Source organism: Heteronotia binoei, chromosome 8 (genome assembly GCF_032191835.1).
Source record: "Heteronotia binoei isolate CCM8104 ecotype False Entrance Well chromosome 8, APGP_CSIRO_Hbin_v1, whole genome shotgun sequence".
Taxonomy (NCBI): domain Eukaryota; kingdom Metazoa; phylum Chordata; class Lepidosauria; order Squamata; family Gekkonidae; genus Heteronotia; species Heteronotia binoei.
The window spans coordinates 4,360,818-4,379,509 of record NC_083230.1 but is presented as its reverse complement, the minus strand read 5'-3'; the positions used below and the strand labels follow the sequence as shown (position 1 = coordinate 4,379,509).

The 18,692-nt window shown below is 44.6% G+C and overlaps 1 protein-coding gene across 15 annotated transcripts in view; it reads right to left on the bottom strand.

Annotated features, from left to right (window-relative positions):
- MAGI2 (membrane associated guanylate kinase, WW and PDZ domain containing 2) overlaps window positions 1-18,692 on the bottom strand; it is a 972,748-nt gene that overhangs the window by 141,241 nt on the left and 812,815 nt on the right. For 10 of the 15 annotated variants that reach the window (XM_060244677.1, XM_060244666.1, XM_060244669.1 and 7 more), the window contains 2 exons: window positions 16,111-16,197; window positions 9,590-9,838 (listed from right to left, as the gene is read on the bottom strand). In XM_060244677.1, coding sequence (XP_060100660.1) covers window positions 9,590-9,838; window positions 16,111-16,197 — 336 coding nt within the window. The remainder of the gene's footprint in view (window positions 1-9,589; window positions 9,839-16,110; window positions 16,198-18,692) is intronic. The other 5 variants (XM_060244681.1, XM_060244671.1, XM_060244674.1 and 2 more) reach the window with 1 other exon arrangement.

Below are 18,692 nucleotides of genomic sequence, written 5' to 3'. Positions count from 1 at the left end.
GTAATTTGATTTAATGTTCTGGTTTTGTATAAACTACTTTATTATGCAGTTACAACCACAAGATACATATAAAGAAGTGCCTGTCTGGCTATTTGAAAATATCAGGGTTTTTTTTTTAAACCACTCTGTTAAGCTTCCCCCCTTGAGGAAAATTTTATCAGTTTCAAATATTTTTATTGGATAGTTGAAATGCCTGAAATATATCATTTAAGCTGGTGATTGTCATGCCCTGGAAATATAAGGAGCCCTGAAGCACACCATAGAGTTTCTGAGACCCTGACAGTCACTTTTTTTTTTAGGAAAGACAGCTATAAAATGCACCAAGAGACCAAAGAGCAGAAATGCATTTCTGCAGAGAGATAACCATTTGCTCTGCATGTCACAAAGGGCAAGATGGATAACTGTTGAAAAACATGATCTGTTTATTGAGATATATAAGATGTGCACCCTGGGTTGATTAGATCAGGGTTCACCTTCCAACACAGGGGTGTTTCCTAAATCTGCATTGGTTGAGGCACCCCACCAAAGGCAGGAAGGGTTAAAAGATTGGAATTAGTCTTTGTTAAAATACATATGCCAATAAAGGTCTGAACTGAACCGTTAAAATGCTGGGAGTCAGAATCCCCTGCATGGATCCGTGGTGTCAGGATGTGCAGTCATTCACAGATATCCAGGGGAGATGCTGGAGAACCGTGGTGCATGGGTTGCTTTTGGTCTGCATTGTCCAGCATATTTTGAGACACAAAGCATGGTAAAATGAGCCCCACTGGGGATTGTATAAATTACTCTACTGACCCAGGAAGCAGCAGATTAGGAAGTGCAATAGCCCTGGAGTGAATCAAGCTAAGTGGCCCCTGCTGTACTACAAGCCAGCTCAATGGGGGTGACAATGAGCATTAGCTCACTGAGACAGGCAATATATTATATTTAAAGCAAGGGGATCCAAACACCCTCTTATGATTTTGGGGAACTGGGCTGTTTTTGTGAGATGTACCTTCCCCTCAGTTACAGGACGTTCCTATGACGTATGAAGGCTTTAGACCATTGCTAGGAGGTAAGTTTTGTATTGAATATGAAGAGTGCAGATCACTGAAACAGAATGTTCAACAGAACAAATAAGATTTATTTGTATACATTTTATGTGGTGAATTCTCCTTAGTGCTTGCAGCTACAAACAGGCTTTCATTGACTAGCCATCAGGTTGGATCCTTTTACACACATACAGGATTCCAACCGTCGCCTGCTCTTTCCCAACAACTAAATGCTCATTACCAGAGACAGGCCCAACAACTGGACACTCCCAAAGGTAGAATTAAATCACTCTACCATGCTATTAGGCAGAACTACCCTTCAAACTCTTTGCTGTCTTTCTGAGGCAGACCCCAGTGATCGTTGCTGTGCTTTCCTCCAACATTCCACCCCCACCCCAAAGGTGAATGGATGATGGAGCAGCACTCCCTCCCGCAAGCTCAGATGTGAAACAGCTAAGGGGCTGAACAACATCCTGTCCATCACCCTCACCCGCTATATAATCCCCCAAAGTGGAAGCAGTGCAGGAGACAGCTGGTGAGCGGACACAAACTGTCATCGTTGATGAGAGGTAAGGGTCAAGTGCTCCCTTTTGGGACTTGGCTCTGCTTCGTCCTGACCACAAGTGGTCCTCTAAGGCAGTGACCCACCAGGAAATTTCCCTGTAAGTTAAATGGCCAGTCCACCCTGGCCCAGGGTTCAAACTGCTATACCACCCAGACAAGTTCAAATCTCCAGCTTTATTCCAGTACATCTCTTTGCTGCTGCCAGCAGGCCAAACATTAGAGATGTGCCTCTCTGGTGACCTGCACCAAACCCTCTATTTCTAGTCTCTTAAGCAACTTCTTTCCAAACAAAAATCACTTCTGCTATTCCATATAGAGTAGGAAGCTCCTGGAAATTCCACTGCTGAGAGGTAATCAGACCTAAGCAGGCATCTCCCTGTACCTTGGCAAGCAAAGGCCAAGTTTAGGCCTTAAGTTGTGCAGATACCAACCACAGAACACCACTTTCAGAAGAAGAAAACAATGAAAAATTATCTTTAAACAGCCATTGTGGTGCTAGGGGGGAATGTGGGGGAGCTAGAATCCTCATGATCAACATCATATCCGGGTGGGGTGGGGGGGGGAGAACTTCCGGTTGGCCACACTCTGCTCTCTCTCCCAATACTCCCTTTGGATAATATAGAATTGTACTGAAATTAAGGTACGTTTTTGCATGTACTGCGCAAGGTCTGTGATGGAAAGAACCAAGGGGGGGAAAGGTGGTAAAAATCCCCCAAATAGACCACAAACAAGGTCAGAGACTGATTCAGAAGATGAGCTGCAGCTGGAATTATTTTCCTTAGAGAAAATGGCATCAGGAGGAGTGGGACCAGATACACATTTCCAAACAATGGTAACGCATGTTCTTACGGAAATTAAAAATGAATTTCGTGAAGGCACTGACTGTATAAAAAGGGAGATTGGATATTTAAAAACAGAAGTGGAGAGCCTTAAACTGTTGAACCAATGCATAAGAAGTTTGAACAACTGACGACGGCAATGAAGGAAACTAAAGTGAAAGCAGAAACAACCATACAAGCAACAACAAAGGCAGCAAAGGATTTGAAAGTAATTAAAGACTTTGAGATGTGGGCAAAGAACAAAATTATATTACAAGACATTAAATTAAGAGAGTGCAGAGCTAAAATCAGAGGTGTTTCAAAGAATTATTCACCAGGAGAAGACCTGTGCACGTCTTTAAACACTTGGCTCTCATCTCTGCTTGGACTAATAGCTTTAAATCAAAAGGTAATTATAACAGCCTTTTATTTGCCTTTGTTGAAAAACGCCCCTTCTGTAGTGACTTCAGATATCTTAGTGGAATTTGTGGACATTCAGCAAAAAAATAAATTATTTCAAATGGCAAGAGAAAAACAAGGTTTGCAATTGGCTGATACTACAGTGCAGATGTATGCTGACCTCCCCCTTGAGATTCTTGCTGTGTGAAGGAAATTGCAAGAAGTAGCTGATAAGCTAAAGAGGAATGGTGTTGAATTTTGCTGACTACCTCTGGGACACATTATTGTTCATTTGCTTTCAAGATTTTTATTCGCAAATTCCTTATAATGTATAATATAACCAAAGCAGAAGCTTAAAAAAAACAACACCCCCCCCAAATAATAACATACAATGAAAATGAGATAAGCAGTTACTTCCTATAAACACTATCTATAAGCAACTTTCTCACTTTCATGTTTTACCCTCTCTTTTAACACCTTCTTCCCTCCTCCTTACATACTCAGTTTTAAAGTAATCTACATCCACCTTCCATTATTTAGACATCTAATAATTAAACTGACCAATTCTGTACTTCATATTAGTTCTATTCTGTTCTCAGCATATCTGACAGAGTGTCTCTCCCTTTCAAACTCAGAAGACCCTCACAACCCGTTAGGGTAACAGCCGGGAGGTCCCCGTTGCATATTACTCTCGCACCTTGTCGCTAGCAGAGCACAACTATGCTCAGATCAACAAGGAGGCGCTGGCTATTGTGGCAGGGGCGCACAAATTCCATGATTACCTGTACAGGCACCCCTTCATGATAGCTATTTACCACAAACCGCTGCTGGGCCTCCTCACACCCGACCTCCAGACCTCCCAGATCCTGTTGCAGCACGTCCTGAGGTGGAATGAGTTTTTGGGCACTTAATGCTACGCCTTAATCTACTGTTCGTTCGTTCAGACCTTTATTGGCATAAAAGCAATAATGATTCACAATCAAAAGTAGATACAAAGGCCTGAAGTATAGTAAGAACATAAAACAATCAATTAAAATAGCAGCCAATGATACAAATAAAGAGTAGACACCCAGCAATTAAAATACAATAGTATGCCTAGATTTAATTTTATAGGCTTCTACTAAAAAATTCGCAACACATGTAGTAATGTGGGAATTAACATCTTCTAAAAGTTGATGGGACACGTGGATGCCCTCAGCAGCCTTCCACTGCCGTCTGTTGACCCAGATCCGGCCCCCGCTCATCATGTCATGTTGACTGACATGCTGCCTGGTCAGCCTCTCCACATTTTCAATGTTGTGAGGTGCTCTGTCCACTACCGCATCCTCTCCTGTGTTTTGGACTGGGTGGGGAGGTGATGGCCCTTGGGGTGGACTGACCTGGAGTTTAGGGCATATGCATCCCGTTGGGATGAACTATCAGCCCACAAGAGATGCCTGGTATGGGGAAGCCGTGTCATGGTTCCCCCGCCACTCTGTAGGCCAGTACTGGAGGCCTTGCACAAGACACACCCAGGGATCATGCATATGAAGGCCTTAACCCAGATCTACGTGTGGTTGCTGGGCATGGACAAGGAGATTGAGGCATGGGTGAAGCTCTGCCAGCCATGCCAGGAATCAAGGCTGGTTCCACCTAGTGCCCCAGTACACTGGTGGGAGTCAAACTGCACGCCATGGTCCTGCTTGCACTTGGATTTCACAGGCCCCTTCCAGGGACAACTTTTTTTCATCTTGGTGGATTCATACACCAATTGGCTGGAAGTGGTTTAGGTGGCCTCAACTTCTGCCAAGGCCGCGAAATGGGCCCTCCAATGGGCCTTCTGCAAGCATGGAATACCAGATTCAGTGTTGATGGACAATGGGACCACCTTCATCTCCCAGGAATTTCCGGCGTTCCTGGGGAGATACCTCATCCATCACATAAGGTTTGCACCATTTCATCCAGCCACTAACGGTCAGGTGGAGTGGATGGTCCGCACCACGAAAGAGGCTCTTGGCTGGATCGTTTATGGAAACTGGGACCACAGACTGGCCGCCTTCCTCTTTAGGAACAGGATGACTCCGAATCCAGTCACCTGCCACAGTCCTACGGAGTTGCTGATGGTCAACGCCTGATCACCCGTCTCGACAGACTGCATCCAGACTAGGCCCCAGAACTAGGACCTAACCTGGAGAACAGAGGGTTCTTTCCGGAAGATCTGGTTATGCCAAGAACTTCTCCAGAGGCCCTGAATGGCTACCAGCATGAGTGACCAGGGTCACGGATTGCCACTCTCGTGAAGTGTTGACGGGTATGTGTGTGTGTGTGTCAGGTCCTTCATCAGCACATTGTTCATCTACACTGTCGGATGTTGCTGAGCAAACCTGAAGGCCCCAAGGTAAAAGGGGAAGATGGGAACAGCACTGCGCAAGATTGAACCCATCACAGCCACACTGGCTGCAGAACCTCCCCATGCAATGCCTACACTTCTGGCAATGCAGGGCAGGGAGGATAGACCACTTTGCCAGCCACCTTCTCCCTCCTCACAAAACTCCGGTGCAATGGCAGTGAATGGGACTCCTACAACACCCACTCCTCTGACCGAACTCTGGAGTTCTCAACGGGAATGGTGGCCTCCAGAATACTTAAGGGACTATATGTGTTTAACTAGGGCAGGGGAGGAGTGTTGTGTATTGCATTTGATGTGCTGGATTTACAGCTACATGTGGCTTTGCACACTTGGAGAGACCGCAGGAAACCGCGGGTCACCTGACATGGACGGGACTGTACCTAGAAGCCAATGGATGACTAGGGCACGAATTCCTAACCACCAGGATTGGACTGGACCTTGGAGAGGGGGCTTGTTCCGGGAAATGCATATAAGTGGGACCCGGACCCATCATGTTGCCTTGTTAGTTGTTCTTGAATAAAAGCATAGTTATGGTTGAACGTCTCCGAACCCAGTATATTACACTCTCTTTCTTTCTCTTTTTCTCTCAATTGGTAAACCTCTTAAGATTGTTCTTCAGGTGCCAGGTGCAATACTAAAAGGTTTCAATGAGTAGGAATTGGATACCTGCATTTTTGCAACCTGTGGCCAGTTAACAAAGAAAGTCATGATCTGGTCTTCAGGGCTCCACTGGAAAGTGACAGAGTTCAAACTACTGTATTAATGGAATATTTCTTCAGCCTCTTCTGAAGAACATGACTCCTGTTCCAGTTTATGAGTGTGATCCTGCACAGTCCTTCTATGGCAAAAATCACAATAGGAATTTAGAGACTTGTAATTGATTCAGGAGTAAGCATGATTCAAAATCCTTCACAGATTATTATTTTTGTCAGGAATTACATGCAGGAGCTCTTTGTCCATACTTGTAATTTCAGGAATGCATAATGCACTCAAGTAATGAGTTCTCATGCCATAAACATTGGGGAGGTGAAAGGTAAGAGCAAGCACATACCAATCCCTAATATTTTACATGATCTAAAGTTTCCTTGGCTGGATTCAGACAATTTGAGCCAACATAGGCACTTCCCCCAGGCAGATTAAAAAGTCAAGGTTAAACAGACACAGCTGCCACCCGTTCTGCTCTCAGACTTACCCCATCTTCCAACGTCTGTAACCAGTAGGGAAGTGGTAGCAAAATCTTCTGTTGAGCCCTTCCTGCATTTCCTGGTATCTGACCACGGGAGTGCGCAAGCAAGGTGGATTGGAAGGGAATCTGCCAATCCACTCTAGGTGCTGTGAATCTGCTCTAGGTGCTGTGAATCTGTCAACCCACTCTAGGTGCTCACTGGCAATACTCCCTCTAAACTGTGGAGTCTTGTGAGCAAGAATTCTACTTTGTGAGCTACTGCATTAATTAGTTTGCTCTGGGGCCATCTTTCCTGAGCTAAGACAAAAAATGTGTGAGCCAGAGGCTAAAAAACTGAGCCAGCTCACACTAACTCAGTTTAGAGGAAATACTGCTCACTGGTATTCTTTTTTAGAAAATCATTGCTACTGAGCTCATGAGTGTTTGAATGCATAAGCACATGAGTGCATACTAGGGACGTGCAAAAAATTTGGATTTACACGGATTCGGAAGTATACGGGGAAAAAAAAATTCGGAATCCCCGTATACTACTGAATACCGCATTCGGAATAGCCGCATATACGGTAGATGCGCGGCTATTTCCGAATATACGGCCCTATTATACCCTATGGGCCATTGAAATCAATGGCAAATAGGGTATATTTGAAGCCGCCTGGAGGGGAGGGGGTTTGAGGGAGAGCCCCCAAATTTGCAGGGGACCTGCAGGGGACTCTCCCCTCCAACCCTCCCAAGTCCCAAAAAGATTGGGCCAGGGGATCCCATTCCAGGGGCACCCAAAGAGGGTGCCCCTATTCCATCATTATACCCTATGGGCCATTGAAATCAATGGCAACATAGGGCATAATTAGAGGCTACTGGGGGGGGGCAGGGGGTTTGAGGGAGAGCCCCCAAATTTGCAGGGGACCTGCAGGGGACTCTCCCCTCCAACCCCCCCAAATCCCAAAAAGATTGGGCCAGGGGGTCCCTGTCTTTGGGCTCCCCAAAAGGCCCATTGCCAACAATGATGAGGAAAGCCCAATTAGCCACTTCCTCACTTTAATTGTCGTGGGAAAAGTGGCTCTGGGGAGCAGGTGGTTTTGAGGAGAGCCCCCCAAACTGCTGTGCAGCTTCAGGGCACTGTCCCACACAAAACCCACAAGGCCAAAAAAAATTGGACCAGGGGGTCCAATTCCTGGGGCACCCAAAGCCAAACCTAACTTCACACCAGAGAATCTCTAAAGGACCCAAATGCACTACATCCCTCTATCTAACACAGATGCCAGCTCTCCAGCTCTGCCCCAAACAACACGGGGAGAGCTGGCCAACCACAACAAGCCTGCTGGTTCTGGGTCTCTCACCCAGGTGCCAGCTTCCCTGCCACAGAACACACAATCTACAGATGCCATCTCTCCAGCCCTGCCCCAAACCACATGGGGAGAGCTGGCCAACCACAACAAGCCTGCTGGTTCTGGGTCTCTCACCCAGGTGCCAGCTTCCCTGCCACAGAACACACAATCTACAGATGCCAGCTCTCCAGCCCTGCCCCAAACAACACGGGGAGAGCTGGCCAACCACAACAAGCCTGCTGGTTCTGGGTCTCTCACCCAGGTGCCAGCTTCCCTGCCACAGAACACACAATCTACTCTATAAAAACAAGAAAGTGACCCAGCCCACACACACCCTCGCCAACCCCCACACCAACCAGAGGTAATTTTTAAAAAAGCAAAACAAAACCAGCAGAATCACAAAAGGCCAAGTGTTAAAAAGTGGCCTTTTCACCAACAAGAAAGCTCAGGCCAAATCAGTCAACAACACCCCCCCCCCAAAACCAGAACCAGGAAAAGGGGGACAAAAGTGGCCTTTTAAACAATGGAAATTAGGCCAAACAGCACCCCCCCAAGAAACCGAAGAGAAGAGTTAACAGCAGCAGCACAACACAGTAGCAACAAATCAAACACTGAATACTTTTAAAACAGTAAAAAAATTAACTTTTAACAATACAGGAACTTTGCCAACCCCTCCCCCCCCCAAAAAACCCCTTCACCCTAACCCCAAGAAATCCAAGCCACCCAAATCAGGAGAAGTAAAAGGACACTGCACTTTTAAAAGTCCTCTCACTAAATTAAGATATGGGCAAATTGGCAACCCCCCCACCCCAGGCCCCCTCCCCAAGCAGAAACCCCTAACCTCCTAACCCCAAATAAGCTACCCCACCACCACCACCACCACCCAAATCTGGATAAATCAAGGGACTCTAAGTCTTAAAAAGTCCTTTTACCAACAATAAATAAAAACGAGAACCCCAAGATTGTCTTACCTTGTCTTCTCTAGTCCAGGGAAGTCTGGTAAGGCTGAGTGAGAGAGCAGCAGGCAGCAGCTGAAGCCAAGGACCAGCAGCAGCACAATCTCTCACACACAGCAGCAATGGAGTCCAGCCAGGAAGGAAGACTCCTTAAAAAGCCCTGCAAAGCATGCATTTGCAATGCATTTTGCAACTGCATGCTTTGGATTGGCTGCTGGGGCTCCTCTTCCCCCTCCCCCCCCTTCCTGATCCCAGGGAGGCTATGGGAGAGGCGGGAAGAGGCCACTAAAGGTGGGAAAGAAGGCAAGCAGCTCCCCTGAGGCTGCAGAATAGGCGGCAATGGGAATCGGCTACAGCCTATTCCGAATACAGCCGAATCAGTGTTGATTCGGCTGTATTTTCGGTTCGGCCGAACCGAATGCACATCCCTAGTGCATACCCACTAAAAAAGTTAGGGGGGGGGGGAGAAACACAAACTGTGCTAAAAGATGCACAACAACCGTGTGGACACTCCAAAGCAACTCCTGCATGATATACGGACGCTTCACACGGGAGTGTTGAATGCGATTTGTCCACTCCATTTTGGGGTGGCCTGATTTGAGACCCCTCCCGCATACACGGAGCTGCCCGTCTGTACCCAGCCATACTTATCAAACCCATTGTTGGTGTTTTCCCATGTTGTTTAATACACACACACACACTGAGTTTTTACACTAGAAAATGGGAAAGTAGAATGTTCCAGACAGAACTCTTTAAATCCTGGTTGTTGGGAAGAGAGCATTTAAAAAAGGACTAAAATGGAATTAAAAAATGGGATAGGATGCACGGGTACCAGTACTGAATTCTATAGATAAGTGACAAGCATATACAATGGGAAAGGTAGAATGTTTGCAAAGGAACGATTAATAAGATTTGACTTACTTATGGTTGATCCTGATTCAGGCCTGTTCAAGGAGCTTATGATAACAAAGCCAAACCCTTCATTCTCCTTGCGATGGATAATGACATCACTCATTTGCAAACTGTGTGAAGCAAAGCCCTCTGGGGGTGTAGCATTGCTGCTGGACCCAGCATGATTGCTGTTAGCATATGTGGCATAGTCACTTCTTGGAGAACTGTGATGCATAGACACAGAGCCTGGACTTCTGCCATTCTCTGGACATGGTTCCCCTAAAACCAAAACCACATGAAGATTACAACTTCTGCTTATTTCCCGATAAAGACTTTGCTAACTATAGAGAAATTCGTTAGGCTTTCTAGAGATTGATGGGGATACTAAATGAACTCCAGCTAAACAGAAATACAGCTAGTGAGATATCGTTATTAGGTTTTGGATTAGTATCTGAGAAGCCCTTGCTTGAATCCCCACTATGTCATAGAAGATTGGAAGGTTTCTGTCTTAGTCTAACCATCCCCTCAGGGTTGTTTTCATGTGGATAAAATGGAGGAGGGAAGAACAGTGCTGCAAGCCACTCTGGATACCCACGAGGGAGAAAAGTGTAATTAATTAATTAATTAATTAATACATATATACATACATATAGGAATCTGATGAAGCAGAGTATCTTCTTATTACTACTTCATATATTCCAAAGTAAAATCCTATCCTTTGAAATGGGCTCCCTTTCCAACCTAGCGCTAGGGGAACCTAGAGTCAAATGAAACCATGACTCTCTGGTTTTATGGAAAATCAGAACAAACTTCTTTTGTTGGGCTCCGCTCAAAAACCTATTATTTATTTTATTAACTTCATTTAAACTACAACTTTCTTTCTAATGGGGATTCTAGGTGGCTTACAAATCTATCATCTCCATTTTTTCCTCACAACAACCCTGTGAGGCAGATTAAAGTGTGTGACTGGTCACCCAGCAAGCTTCCAATAGCAGAGAGGGGTTTGAACCTGGGTCTTCCAAATTGTTGTCTGACATTCCTAATAACTATGCCATTATAAATATAGGAGTTTTTTCTTCACCACTACATAGATCTTGAACTGTCCTGCTTCTCATGCCAGATGTCTTAAGGATAAGACGGACAGGAGTAAAATGGCTGCTAAGAGAAAAAGACACAGAAAAATCCTGGAAATATGGGCAATAAGACTGCTGTAAGGAGCAATAGAGACAATAAGATCAGACCATACATATATTTCACTCTGCAGATCAGAGAGGCCTAGAGGAGACCATTAGCTCTTATGAAGGGTGAACTACACATTGTTCTGTAAAACAAGGATGAAGGAAAGTAGCAAAAGCTCAGAATTCAGGCCAAGGAATTAAGTACTGAATATCGAGGCACTGACAGAAAAACTGGGAGTCTGAATAACACCTAGATTTGTGGCTAGTGGTAATGCTACCACAGCTGTTACCCTCACAGTCCCTCATGCCCCTATTGTGAGGCCAAAATGATATCAAATGGTGTAAACATTGACAGTACTTTATCTAATAACAGCAACAACAATAATTATATGCTAACAGAAATATATAAATGTAAGCAAGCACTACTATTTGGGTAGTGATGTCTCAAGAAATTAATTTGGTTTCCTTGTCTATTGTCTCCGCTACATAAGTATGTCTCACTTAAACGCTAATTCAACATAAACGTATTTGCCGTCAATCCGGAAGAATTTATGTAGGCAATCAACAGGGTTATTGGAATTAGCCTTTTTAAAAAGAGAGTGGTCTATTCAAAAGACATTTATTGTCTGGAGGTATGACTCAGGGAAACCTAATCCAGAATAATTATTCTGTGGTTGTCTATAGATTGGTTGTTGGAGGAAAAGGAAGATGTCTTTGCATGTGAAACTGTATCTATCTAGTATATTTTATGCTATCCTTCCTCCAAAGAGTTCAATACATGGTTCTCCTTTCCACACTCTAACACCACAATAACATCACAATAACAATATGAGGTAGATTTGGCTGAGAAAAAATGACTGTCCCAAACCATCTAGTGAGTTCACAGCAGTGTGGGGATTTGAACTAAGATTTTCCCCACATTAGTCTAACACTCTTCTAATTTTCTAAATAAATAAACTACTATATCCACCTTGCTCTGAAAGAATTAGGTATATTTACATTATATGTCTGTATGGTTTAATATATTCATGAGTTCCAAAGGAGGAGAGCAGAATAACTTAATTTTGTTTTATTTATTTAATTAAAATTTTATTCTTCCCCTCCCCCAGAGTGGGGCTGGAGGTGGCTAGCAACATTACAATATAACACTAACAACCAGGCATGTGCATTTTCTGGGGCACCTATTTTTTACTTGCGTGGATTCTTGTCACTATCTGTTGTGCCATCCATGTTCTATTGTTTTTATTGTTGATGAGTTTTCATTAGGGCTTGCAAGCTCCCACTGGGGGCGGGGGATCTCCCGGTTTTGGGGCCCCCAACCGACTGGCATGGAGCAGGCTGCAAAGGGCCCCATCATTGTGTGATGTGCTCTGCGTGATGACATCACCTGGAAGTGATGTCATTGCACCAGGCATGGTGTGCTGGGGGTGCTCTAGGATTCATGATAAAAATCCATGGTACCATAGAGTTTTTACCACAAATCCTAAAGCATCACACATGCATGTAAGAGGAATCCCCCGTCCCAGTGGCAGAGGGATTTGGCAACCCTAGCTTTTAAATTGTAAGCCATCCTGAGCCCAGGGTGGGGTATAAATTAGATTACATAAATAAATGTGATAAAACCATAACTTTACTAAAATCCAAATAAAAATCAACACAAGGCTTTTGGCATAAAAATCCACCATGTTGTTTGTAGAGACCAACAGAATTACGTTACTGGAATGCCTAGTGGAATAACTCTCTTATGTGCCCTGCAGAATGCAGATAAGTCTCACATGGAAGAAACCTCCTCCAAGAAAGCATCCCACAAAGTCAGGGCCATAATGGAACATGCCCTCACCCTTGTTGCACTCAAATGGACAAACCATGGGCCAGGAACAACCAAAAACCCACATGAAGCTAAATGAAGACACTATGGGGGTAATAACGGGAGAGGCAGTGCTTTAGGTATGACAGTCCCAGACGATTTAGGACTTTAAAAGTTTACACTAGCACCTTGAATTTGGCCTGGAAACCAAATGGAAGCCAACGCAGTTGCCGCAAAATGAGTTTTATGAGTGCATTCCATGATGAATTGGTCAACAACCTGGCAGCTGCATTTTGAACAACCTGAAGTTTCCAAAGTGAGGCTGCCCTGTATAGAGCAAATGGCAACAATCTAGCCTGGAGGTGACTGTTCCATGAATCACTGTGGCTAGATCAAACGTAGACAAGTAAGGAGAAAACTGACAGGCCTGGTGGAGATAGAAAGAGCTTGTTTCACCACTGAGCACCCCTGCTTATCCAAGGTAAGTGAGGCATCCAGCCAGACCCCCAAACTCCTCACGGAGTCCACTGGAATAAGTTGAACACCATCGAGAATGGGCAGCTGCAAACCCCACACTGGCCCAGCCCTCCCACCCACATAATTAAGAATGACCCTTCTTCTATTGTGTATTATTATATTCTCTAGCAGTGAGCTTCCTGGACCTCTGCCTATCAAGACATAAGGAAGCACCTCTGCCTCTACTGCATCCATACTGCATCCTGTCCCTTCCCTTCTGTTCCTAGGAGGTGAAACTAAATCTGGCCTCCGTTAGGGAAGGCAGTTGTCAGCTGTCCTGGAAACATTTCTCACTGTTGAGCACACATTCCATTAAAACCTAAATTGTTAATTTCTAATAATAAAGTAGAATTTTACAGAATAGGTGGCTAGTTTTCTTCCCTGCAATGTAAAAAAAAAATATATATCCTCAAACTGAAAATTCTTTATTGGGACGCTTTTTTTTTAAACAAGCAAAACATGAATAAAGAGAAACGTTTTCTTTTTTTAGCTGGTAAGTGTGTCCTCTATTAGTCCTTGTACAACTTAGAAATAAAATGATTACTATAAAGAAGATAGAAGAAAAACAAACAATTGAAAATCTTCAGAAGTTAGTTAACTAGAGTTGCAACTAACTTTCACACATGCTAAATGATGCCGTTCAGAGCAACTCATTTGCATATTATAGACAGCCAGTTTGGTGTAGTGGCTAAGTGTGCGGACTCTTATCTGGGAGAACCAGGTTTGATTCCCCACTCCTCCACTTGTACCTGCTGAGATGGCCTTGAGTCAGCCATAGCTCCGGCAGAGGTTGTCCTTGAAAGGGCAGCTGCCATGAGAGTCCTCTCAGCCCCACCCATTTCACAGGGTGTTTGTTGTGTGAGAGAAAGATAAAGGAGATTGTGAGCCACTCTGAGACTCTGAGCGGAGGGCGGAATATAAATGCAATGTCGTCTTCTTTTTCTTCTAGGCCGCACCCCAGCTGGAACTGTTTTCCTGTGTGTTCCTGCTCAAAAAAACCTCTGATGCAATTTCAGTCCACTTCAGCAACCCTGGAGGTGGATGTTGCCATTTCACACAGTAAAATCCAGTTGCAAAGTGCACTGAAAATGGATTGAAAGTGAATTATTTAGAATATGTGAAAGTACCCTAAATGCTAGACCAGAGACAAGAAAGATCTCATTTGCTGGCTGTCATTATTCTAGAAGGCTGAATATTGCTAAAGTCAGTATTGGTGCAACTGAAAGAAAATAATCTTGCTCTTCTGCATTACTAAGTGCTGCCTTTCCAATAATGACTGTTTTGGATTGTCATTAAGTGCAGAAAAGAATGATAAACCAGGGAGAGCTGATTTTATATTGCTATTGGATATCCATCTGTTTTGAGATCTATTCAAAAAAGCTGAAGTATGGTTATGCTTTCTGCAAAGAGGAGTGTTCTAATTCCCCCTTCCCCGGAAATATCACTTTTTCTTGCCCGTCGAGGCTTCAGAAGTTGGCAATTCTGATTTGTATTGTCTTTTCTTTTTTGGAGGGAGTTCTCAAAATGCTATGATTCTTTGAATCCAGACTATTAAATGCTCTCAGAGTGAGCTAAACTAGGGATCCTTTTCTCCCTGCAGTGGTTTCATGACTGAGCTTGCTCCATTTCTCCCAGTCGCACAGTAGCCTGCACTGCACAGGAACAAAAAGTTGGAAAAGCCTATTACCATCCACGAACCCCAACCTCTATCTCTGCGCAAATGACTGTTATCTGGCAAGAGCATATGAGCCTTCACCAGTGGGAGGGAGGACAACAGAACTAATTTAATGTGGTGCACTTGTCACACATCTATAAAACATGATTTACAGCTATCACAGTGTCCCAGAAGCATGCTCCGTAAGCTCTGGGGCACCCCACAGCTGGCCTGTGGGCTGCATGTGGCCTACAAAGACATACTCTGTGGCTAGGACCCCAGCCTGGCACCACAGCATCCCTTCCCAACGTTCCACATGTAGCTGGGATGTGTCAGTTGCAGTAACAACTGGTCCTCACTACTGCTGTGGCTGAGCTGAACAGCAGGCCTATAGAATTGAGCTATGCTTACAGCTAGCTGGGGTCTGGTCACCACCACAGCCTAGGAAGATTTGCCCCCCTGAAAAAATGCCTGGACAGGGGTAGTCAGGGGAGCTATGCTGGCTGGCAACAAGGCAGGGGAATGGCCCAATGCCTTGGAGCCAGTTGTCCCAAGAAAAGGCTCTTGTAAGACCCAGGAGACTTGCAAGGCCAGGGATTGGGGCACAGGGACTAGAAAGTGCTGTCACTGAGAGGAAGAGCAATGGATTGACTCCTTTCCCAGTAATGCAAAGCTAAGAGAGACAGAGGGTGGGATCAGATGAGCCAATTGCCATGGCAATCTATCATTTTTTTTAAAAAAACCTGGGAAGTTCCTGGTGGCTGTTTACTGCATTCTGGGGCCATCCTGCTATGAGGTAAGGACAAGTGGGCTGCAGGGAACAGATGTGCCTGTGTGATTGCACACATTAAATCCAGGGGCAGGAGTGGCTATGGTGGGCCAGATACCCAGAGAGAGAAGCAAGAAGGGAACAGCCCAAAGAAGGGAACAAGATGTAGGGGAGGCAAAGCAGCCTCTTCTGCCTACTTGAAGACTAGATCCAGCGCTTGTGGGGGAAGGTGGAATAAGCCCCTCCCTCTTAGACCTCCACAACCCAACACCCCAGTTTCAGCCAGAAGGCAGTGATACCGCATTTGCAAGGCAGAAGTGCTCCTCACATTAAAAGGTCCTTTGGATGATGGAGTTGGCTTGGAGACGGCTGCATCCTGAAACCCTGTGAACTTTGAACTTATTTTCTCTCTCCTCTGCGTTTAAGTTCCATGCTGCGTACACAGAAACCTCTTTGTCTGTGAGCAGCCATATTTTGTGATTCTACTGACAGGTACAGACCATTATGCTACAGTGGTGACACTAATAATGATGATGACAGATGACTTGTCTGGACAGAAAGTCTCACAAATAGAATCATAACTAAGTTTCCCCACGAGAATTAATCATCTAGTGCTATGTGCATTACCTTGGTTTCTGGCCATTTTCCTAGGGTTTGGGGAGCTGCTAGGGGGCGTTACACCAGTTTGGAGAGAATTTTTCTGATTCCAGGAGTCTAAAATGTGCAATAGAAGAACATCAGTCCCCATACTGGGAGGACTGTAATCCAATAGACAACAGGACACGGGGCTTTGCCAAGGAGGAAGGGCATTGTGAACAATGAAATGGGATTAGAAACATGAAGGTTTGTTAAGAGGCATAAGGAAGCAAGGCAAAGGCTAAGAGTTTGAACAGGGGGCAGGGAAAGGCTCTTGTTCTTGGAAAGGAGTAGACACAAGGGTTTTGAGAAGATGGCTGCTTGCTCCAATTGTTCACTGAAGACAGTAAATCATAGTGTGACTTCCATTGTGCTTCTGCACACATCATGGGTTGGTCCCATAAACTGTGAGTGCAAGAATGTCTCCCCCACTATCTCCATCTCCCAGCAGTCCCCTGCTACCACTGTAAAACAGATGCTGTAGGTCAGTCATGAAATCCTATCAGACAAAATGGATAGTTTTAAGGAGAGAAATTGGGCAAAACCACTTCATTTCCCAATCATGGAAACTGAACATAACAAGCTCTCTCCTGGCACAAGGTGGAAGGGGCACCACACCCACATCACATGGCATTTTGTCCATTAGAGTCCCTGATAGGGATGGGCATGGAATGTGAAAATGCTGGTTCGTTTCATGGATTGTTGGGTAGGCCTAATTGATAGTTCATTTTGTTCCATATTTTTCTATTTTCTGGACAACTTGTGGTTCATTGGTTTGTTTGGTTCGGGAAGGCACAGAACGGCCCCCAAACTTCTGACAAACTCCTCAGTGTATTCTCCCCTACCTGCTCTCCAAGTTTGGTGCAAATTGGATTCTTTGGGACCAAACTACAGCCCTCCAAACAGGTGCCCTCAGTAAACTGCTCTCCAAGGAGTATGTCAAGCTGGAGAAAGAAAGGACAGCCGCCCTGCAGCTAAAAGTAGTAGCTCTGCTCTGCCCATTCCCCACAGGGGGCTTGGGAAAGCAGAGTTGCATCATCTAGTCCAGGGGTGGCCAACGGTAGCTCTCCAGATGTTTTTTTGCCTACAACTCCCATCAGCCCCAGCCATTGGCCATTGGAATGAACCATGAATCAGCCATTTTTTGCTTGAATCATGATTCATTGTTTGGTTTGTGCCCATCCTTAGTCCTTGTCCCTCAAAACTGCTTTTTGGGGGGGTCACAGGTAGCTGCTGGGGGAAGGTAAGGAAAATGTTTTGTGCATCTTTGCACTCATGATTCAGTACTATATTTTAGGTTCACATTTATAAATCTTAAATGTGAACAAGTATTTGAAAACACATATGACATACAGGTACACTTGACAAGGAGTGTGACTGACTGCACCTCTATGTTGAATGGCAAAAACCTTTGATGCTGCTTAGCATCTGAAATGGTGCACAACAAATTTTGAGTTATTCAAGGCACAAACTTTTGGGTTCACACACGTCTTCAGAAACATAGAAATGGAAGTTACCAGTCCATACATATAGGTAGAAGGTAAGCGAAAATCAGTATATAGCATAATAAAAGTGTTTAACAGATGCAAGGACCAAACTGGAATAACAAGCATAGTTTATATGGCCATCATTTGTTTGGGTTTAATTCCAGGGGGAAAACATAGTGGTCCTTTAACAAATACCTTTATTATACCGTATTCTCATTTGCTGCTTACCCTCTACCCATATGTATGGACTGGTAACGTCCATTTCAATGTATCTGAAGAAATGTGTTAATGCATCATATTGAGGTTTATCGCCTGTATGAAATGGAAATAATTCAATATCCATGGTTTAGATCAGAGGTGTCGAACTCATTTATTATGCGGGCCAGACTGGACATAAAGAAGAAGAAGAAGAAGAAGAAGAAGAAGAAGAAGAAGAAGAAGAAGAAGAAGAAGAAGAAGAAGAAGAAGAAGAAGAAGAAGAAGAAGAAGATGATATTGGATTTATATCCCGCCCTCCACTCCGAAGAGTCTCAGAGCGGCTCACAATCTCCTTTCCCTTCCTCCCCCACAACAGACACCCTGTGAGGTAGATGAAGATATTGGATTTATATCCCGCCCTCCACTCCGAAGAGTCTCAGAGCGGCTCACAATCTCCTTTATCTTCCTCCCCCACAACAGACACCCTGTGAGGTGGGTGGGGCCGAGAGGGCTCTCACTGCAGCTGCCCTTTCAAGGACAACCTCTGCCAGAGCTAGGGCTGACCCAAGGCCATGCTAGCAGGTGCAAGTGGAGGAGTGGGGAATCAAACCCGGTTCTCCCAGATAAGAGTCTGCGCACTTAACCACTACACCAAACATGACCCTACACCAAACATGACCCTGTCGAGTCGGGCCATGTGTGTCATAAAATGTAATGTCAGGTAGCACAGATATAAACTTTATAAAGGACACTGACAAAACAAAATTAAACATTTTTTTACTTAAAATAAAACATTAGCACACTTGCAGTATTTTGTTTAAAAGTCTCTGACAACTGATACCTCTTGCTCTGAATTATTGCATCAAAACTGGAGACAATGTCTTAGCT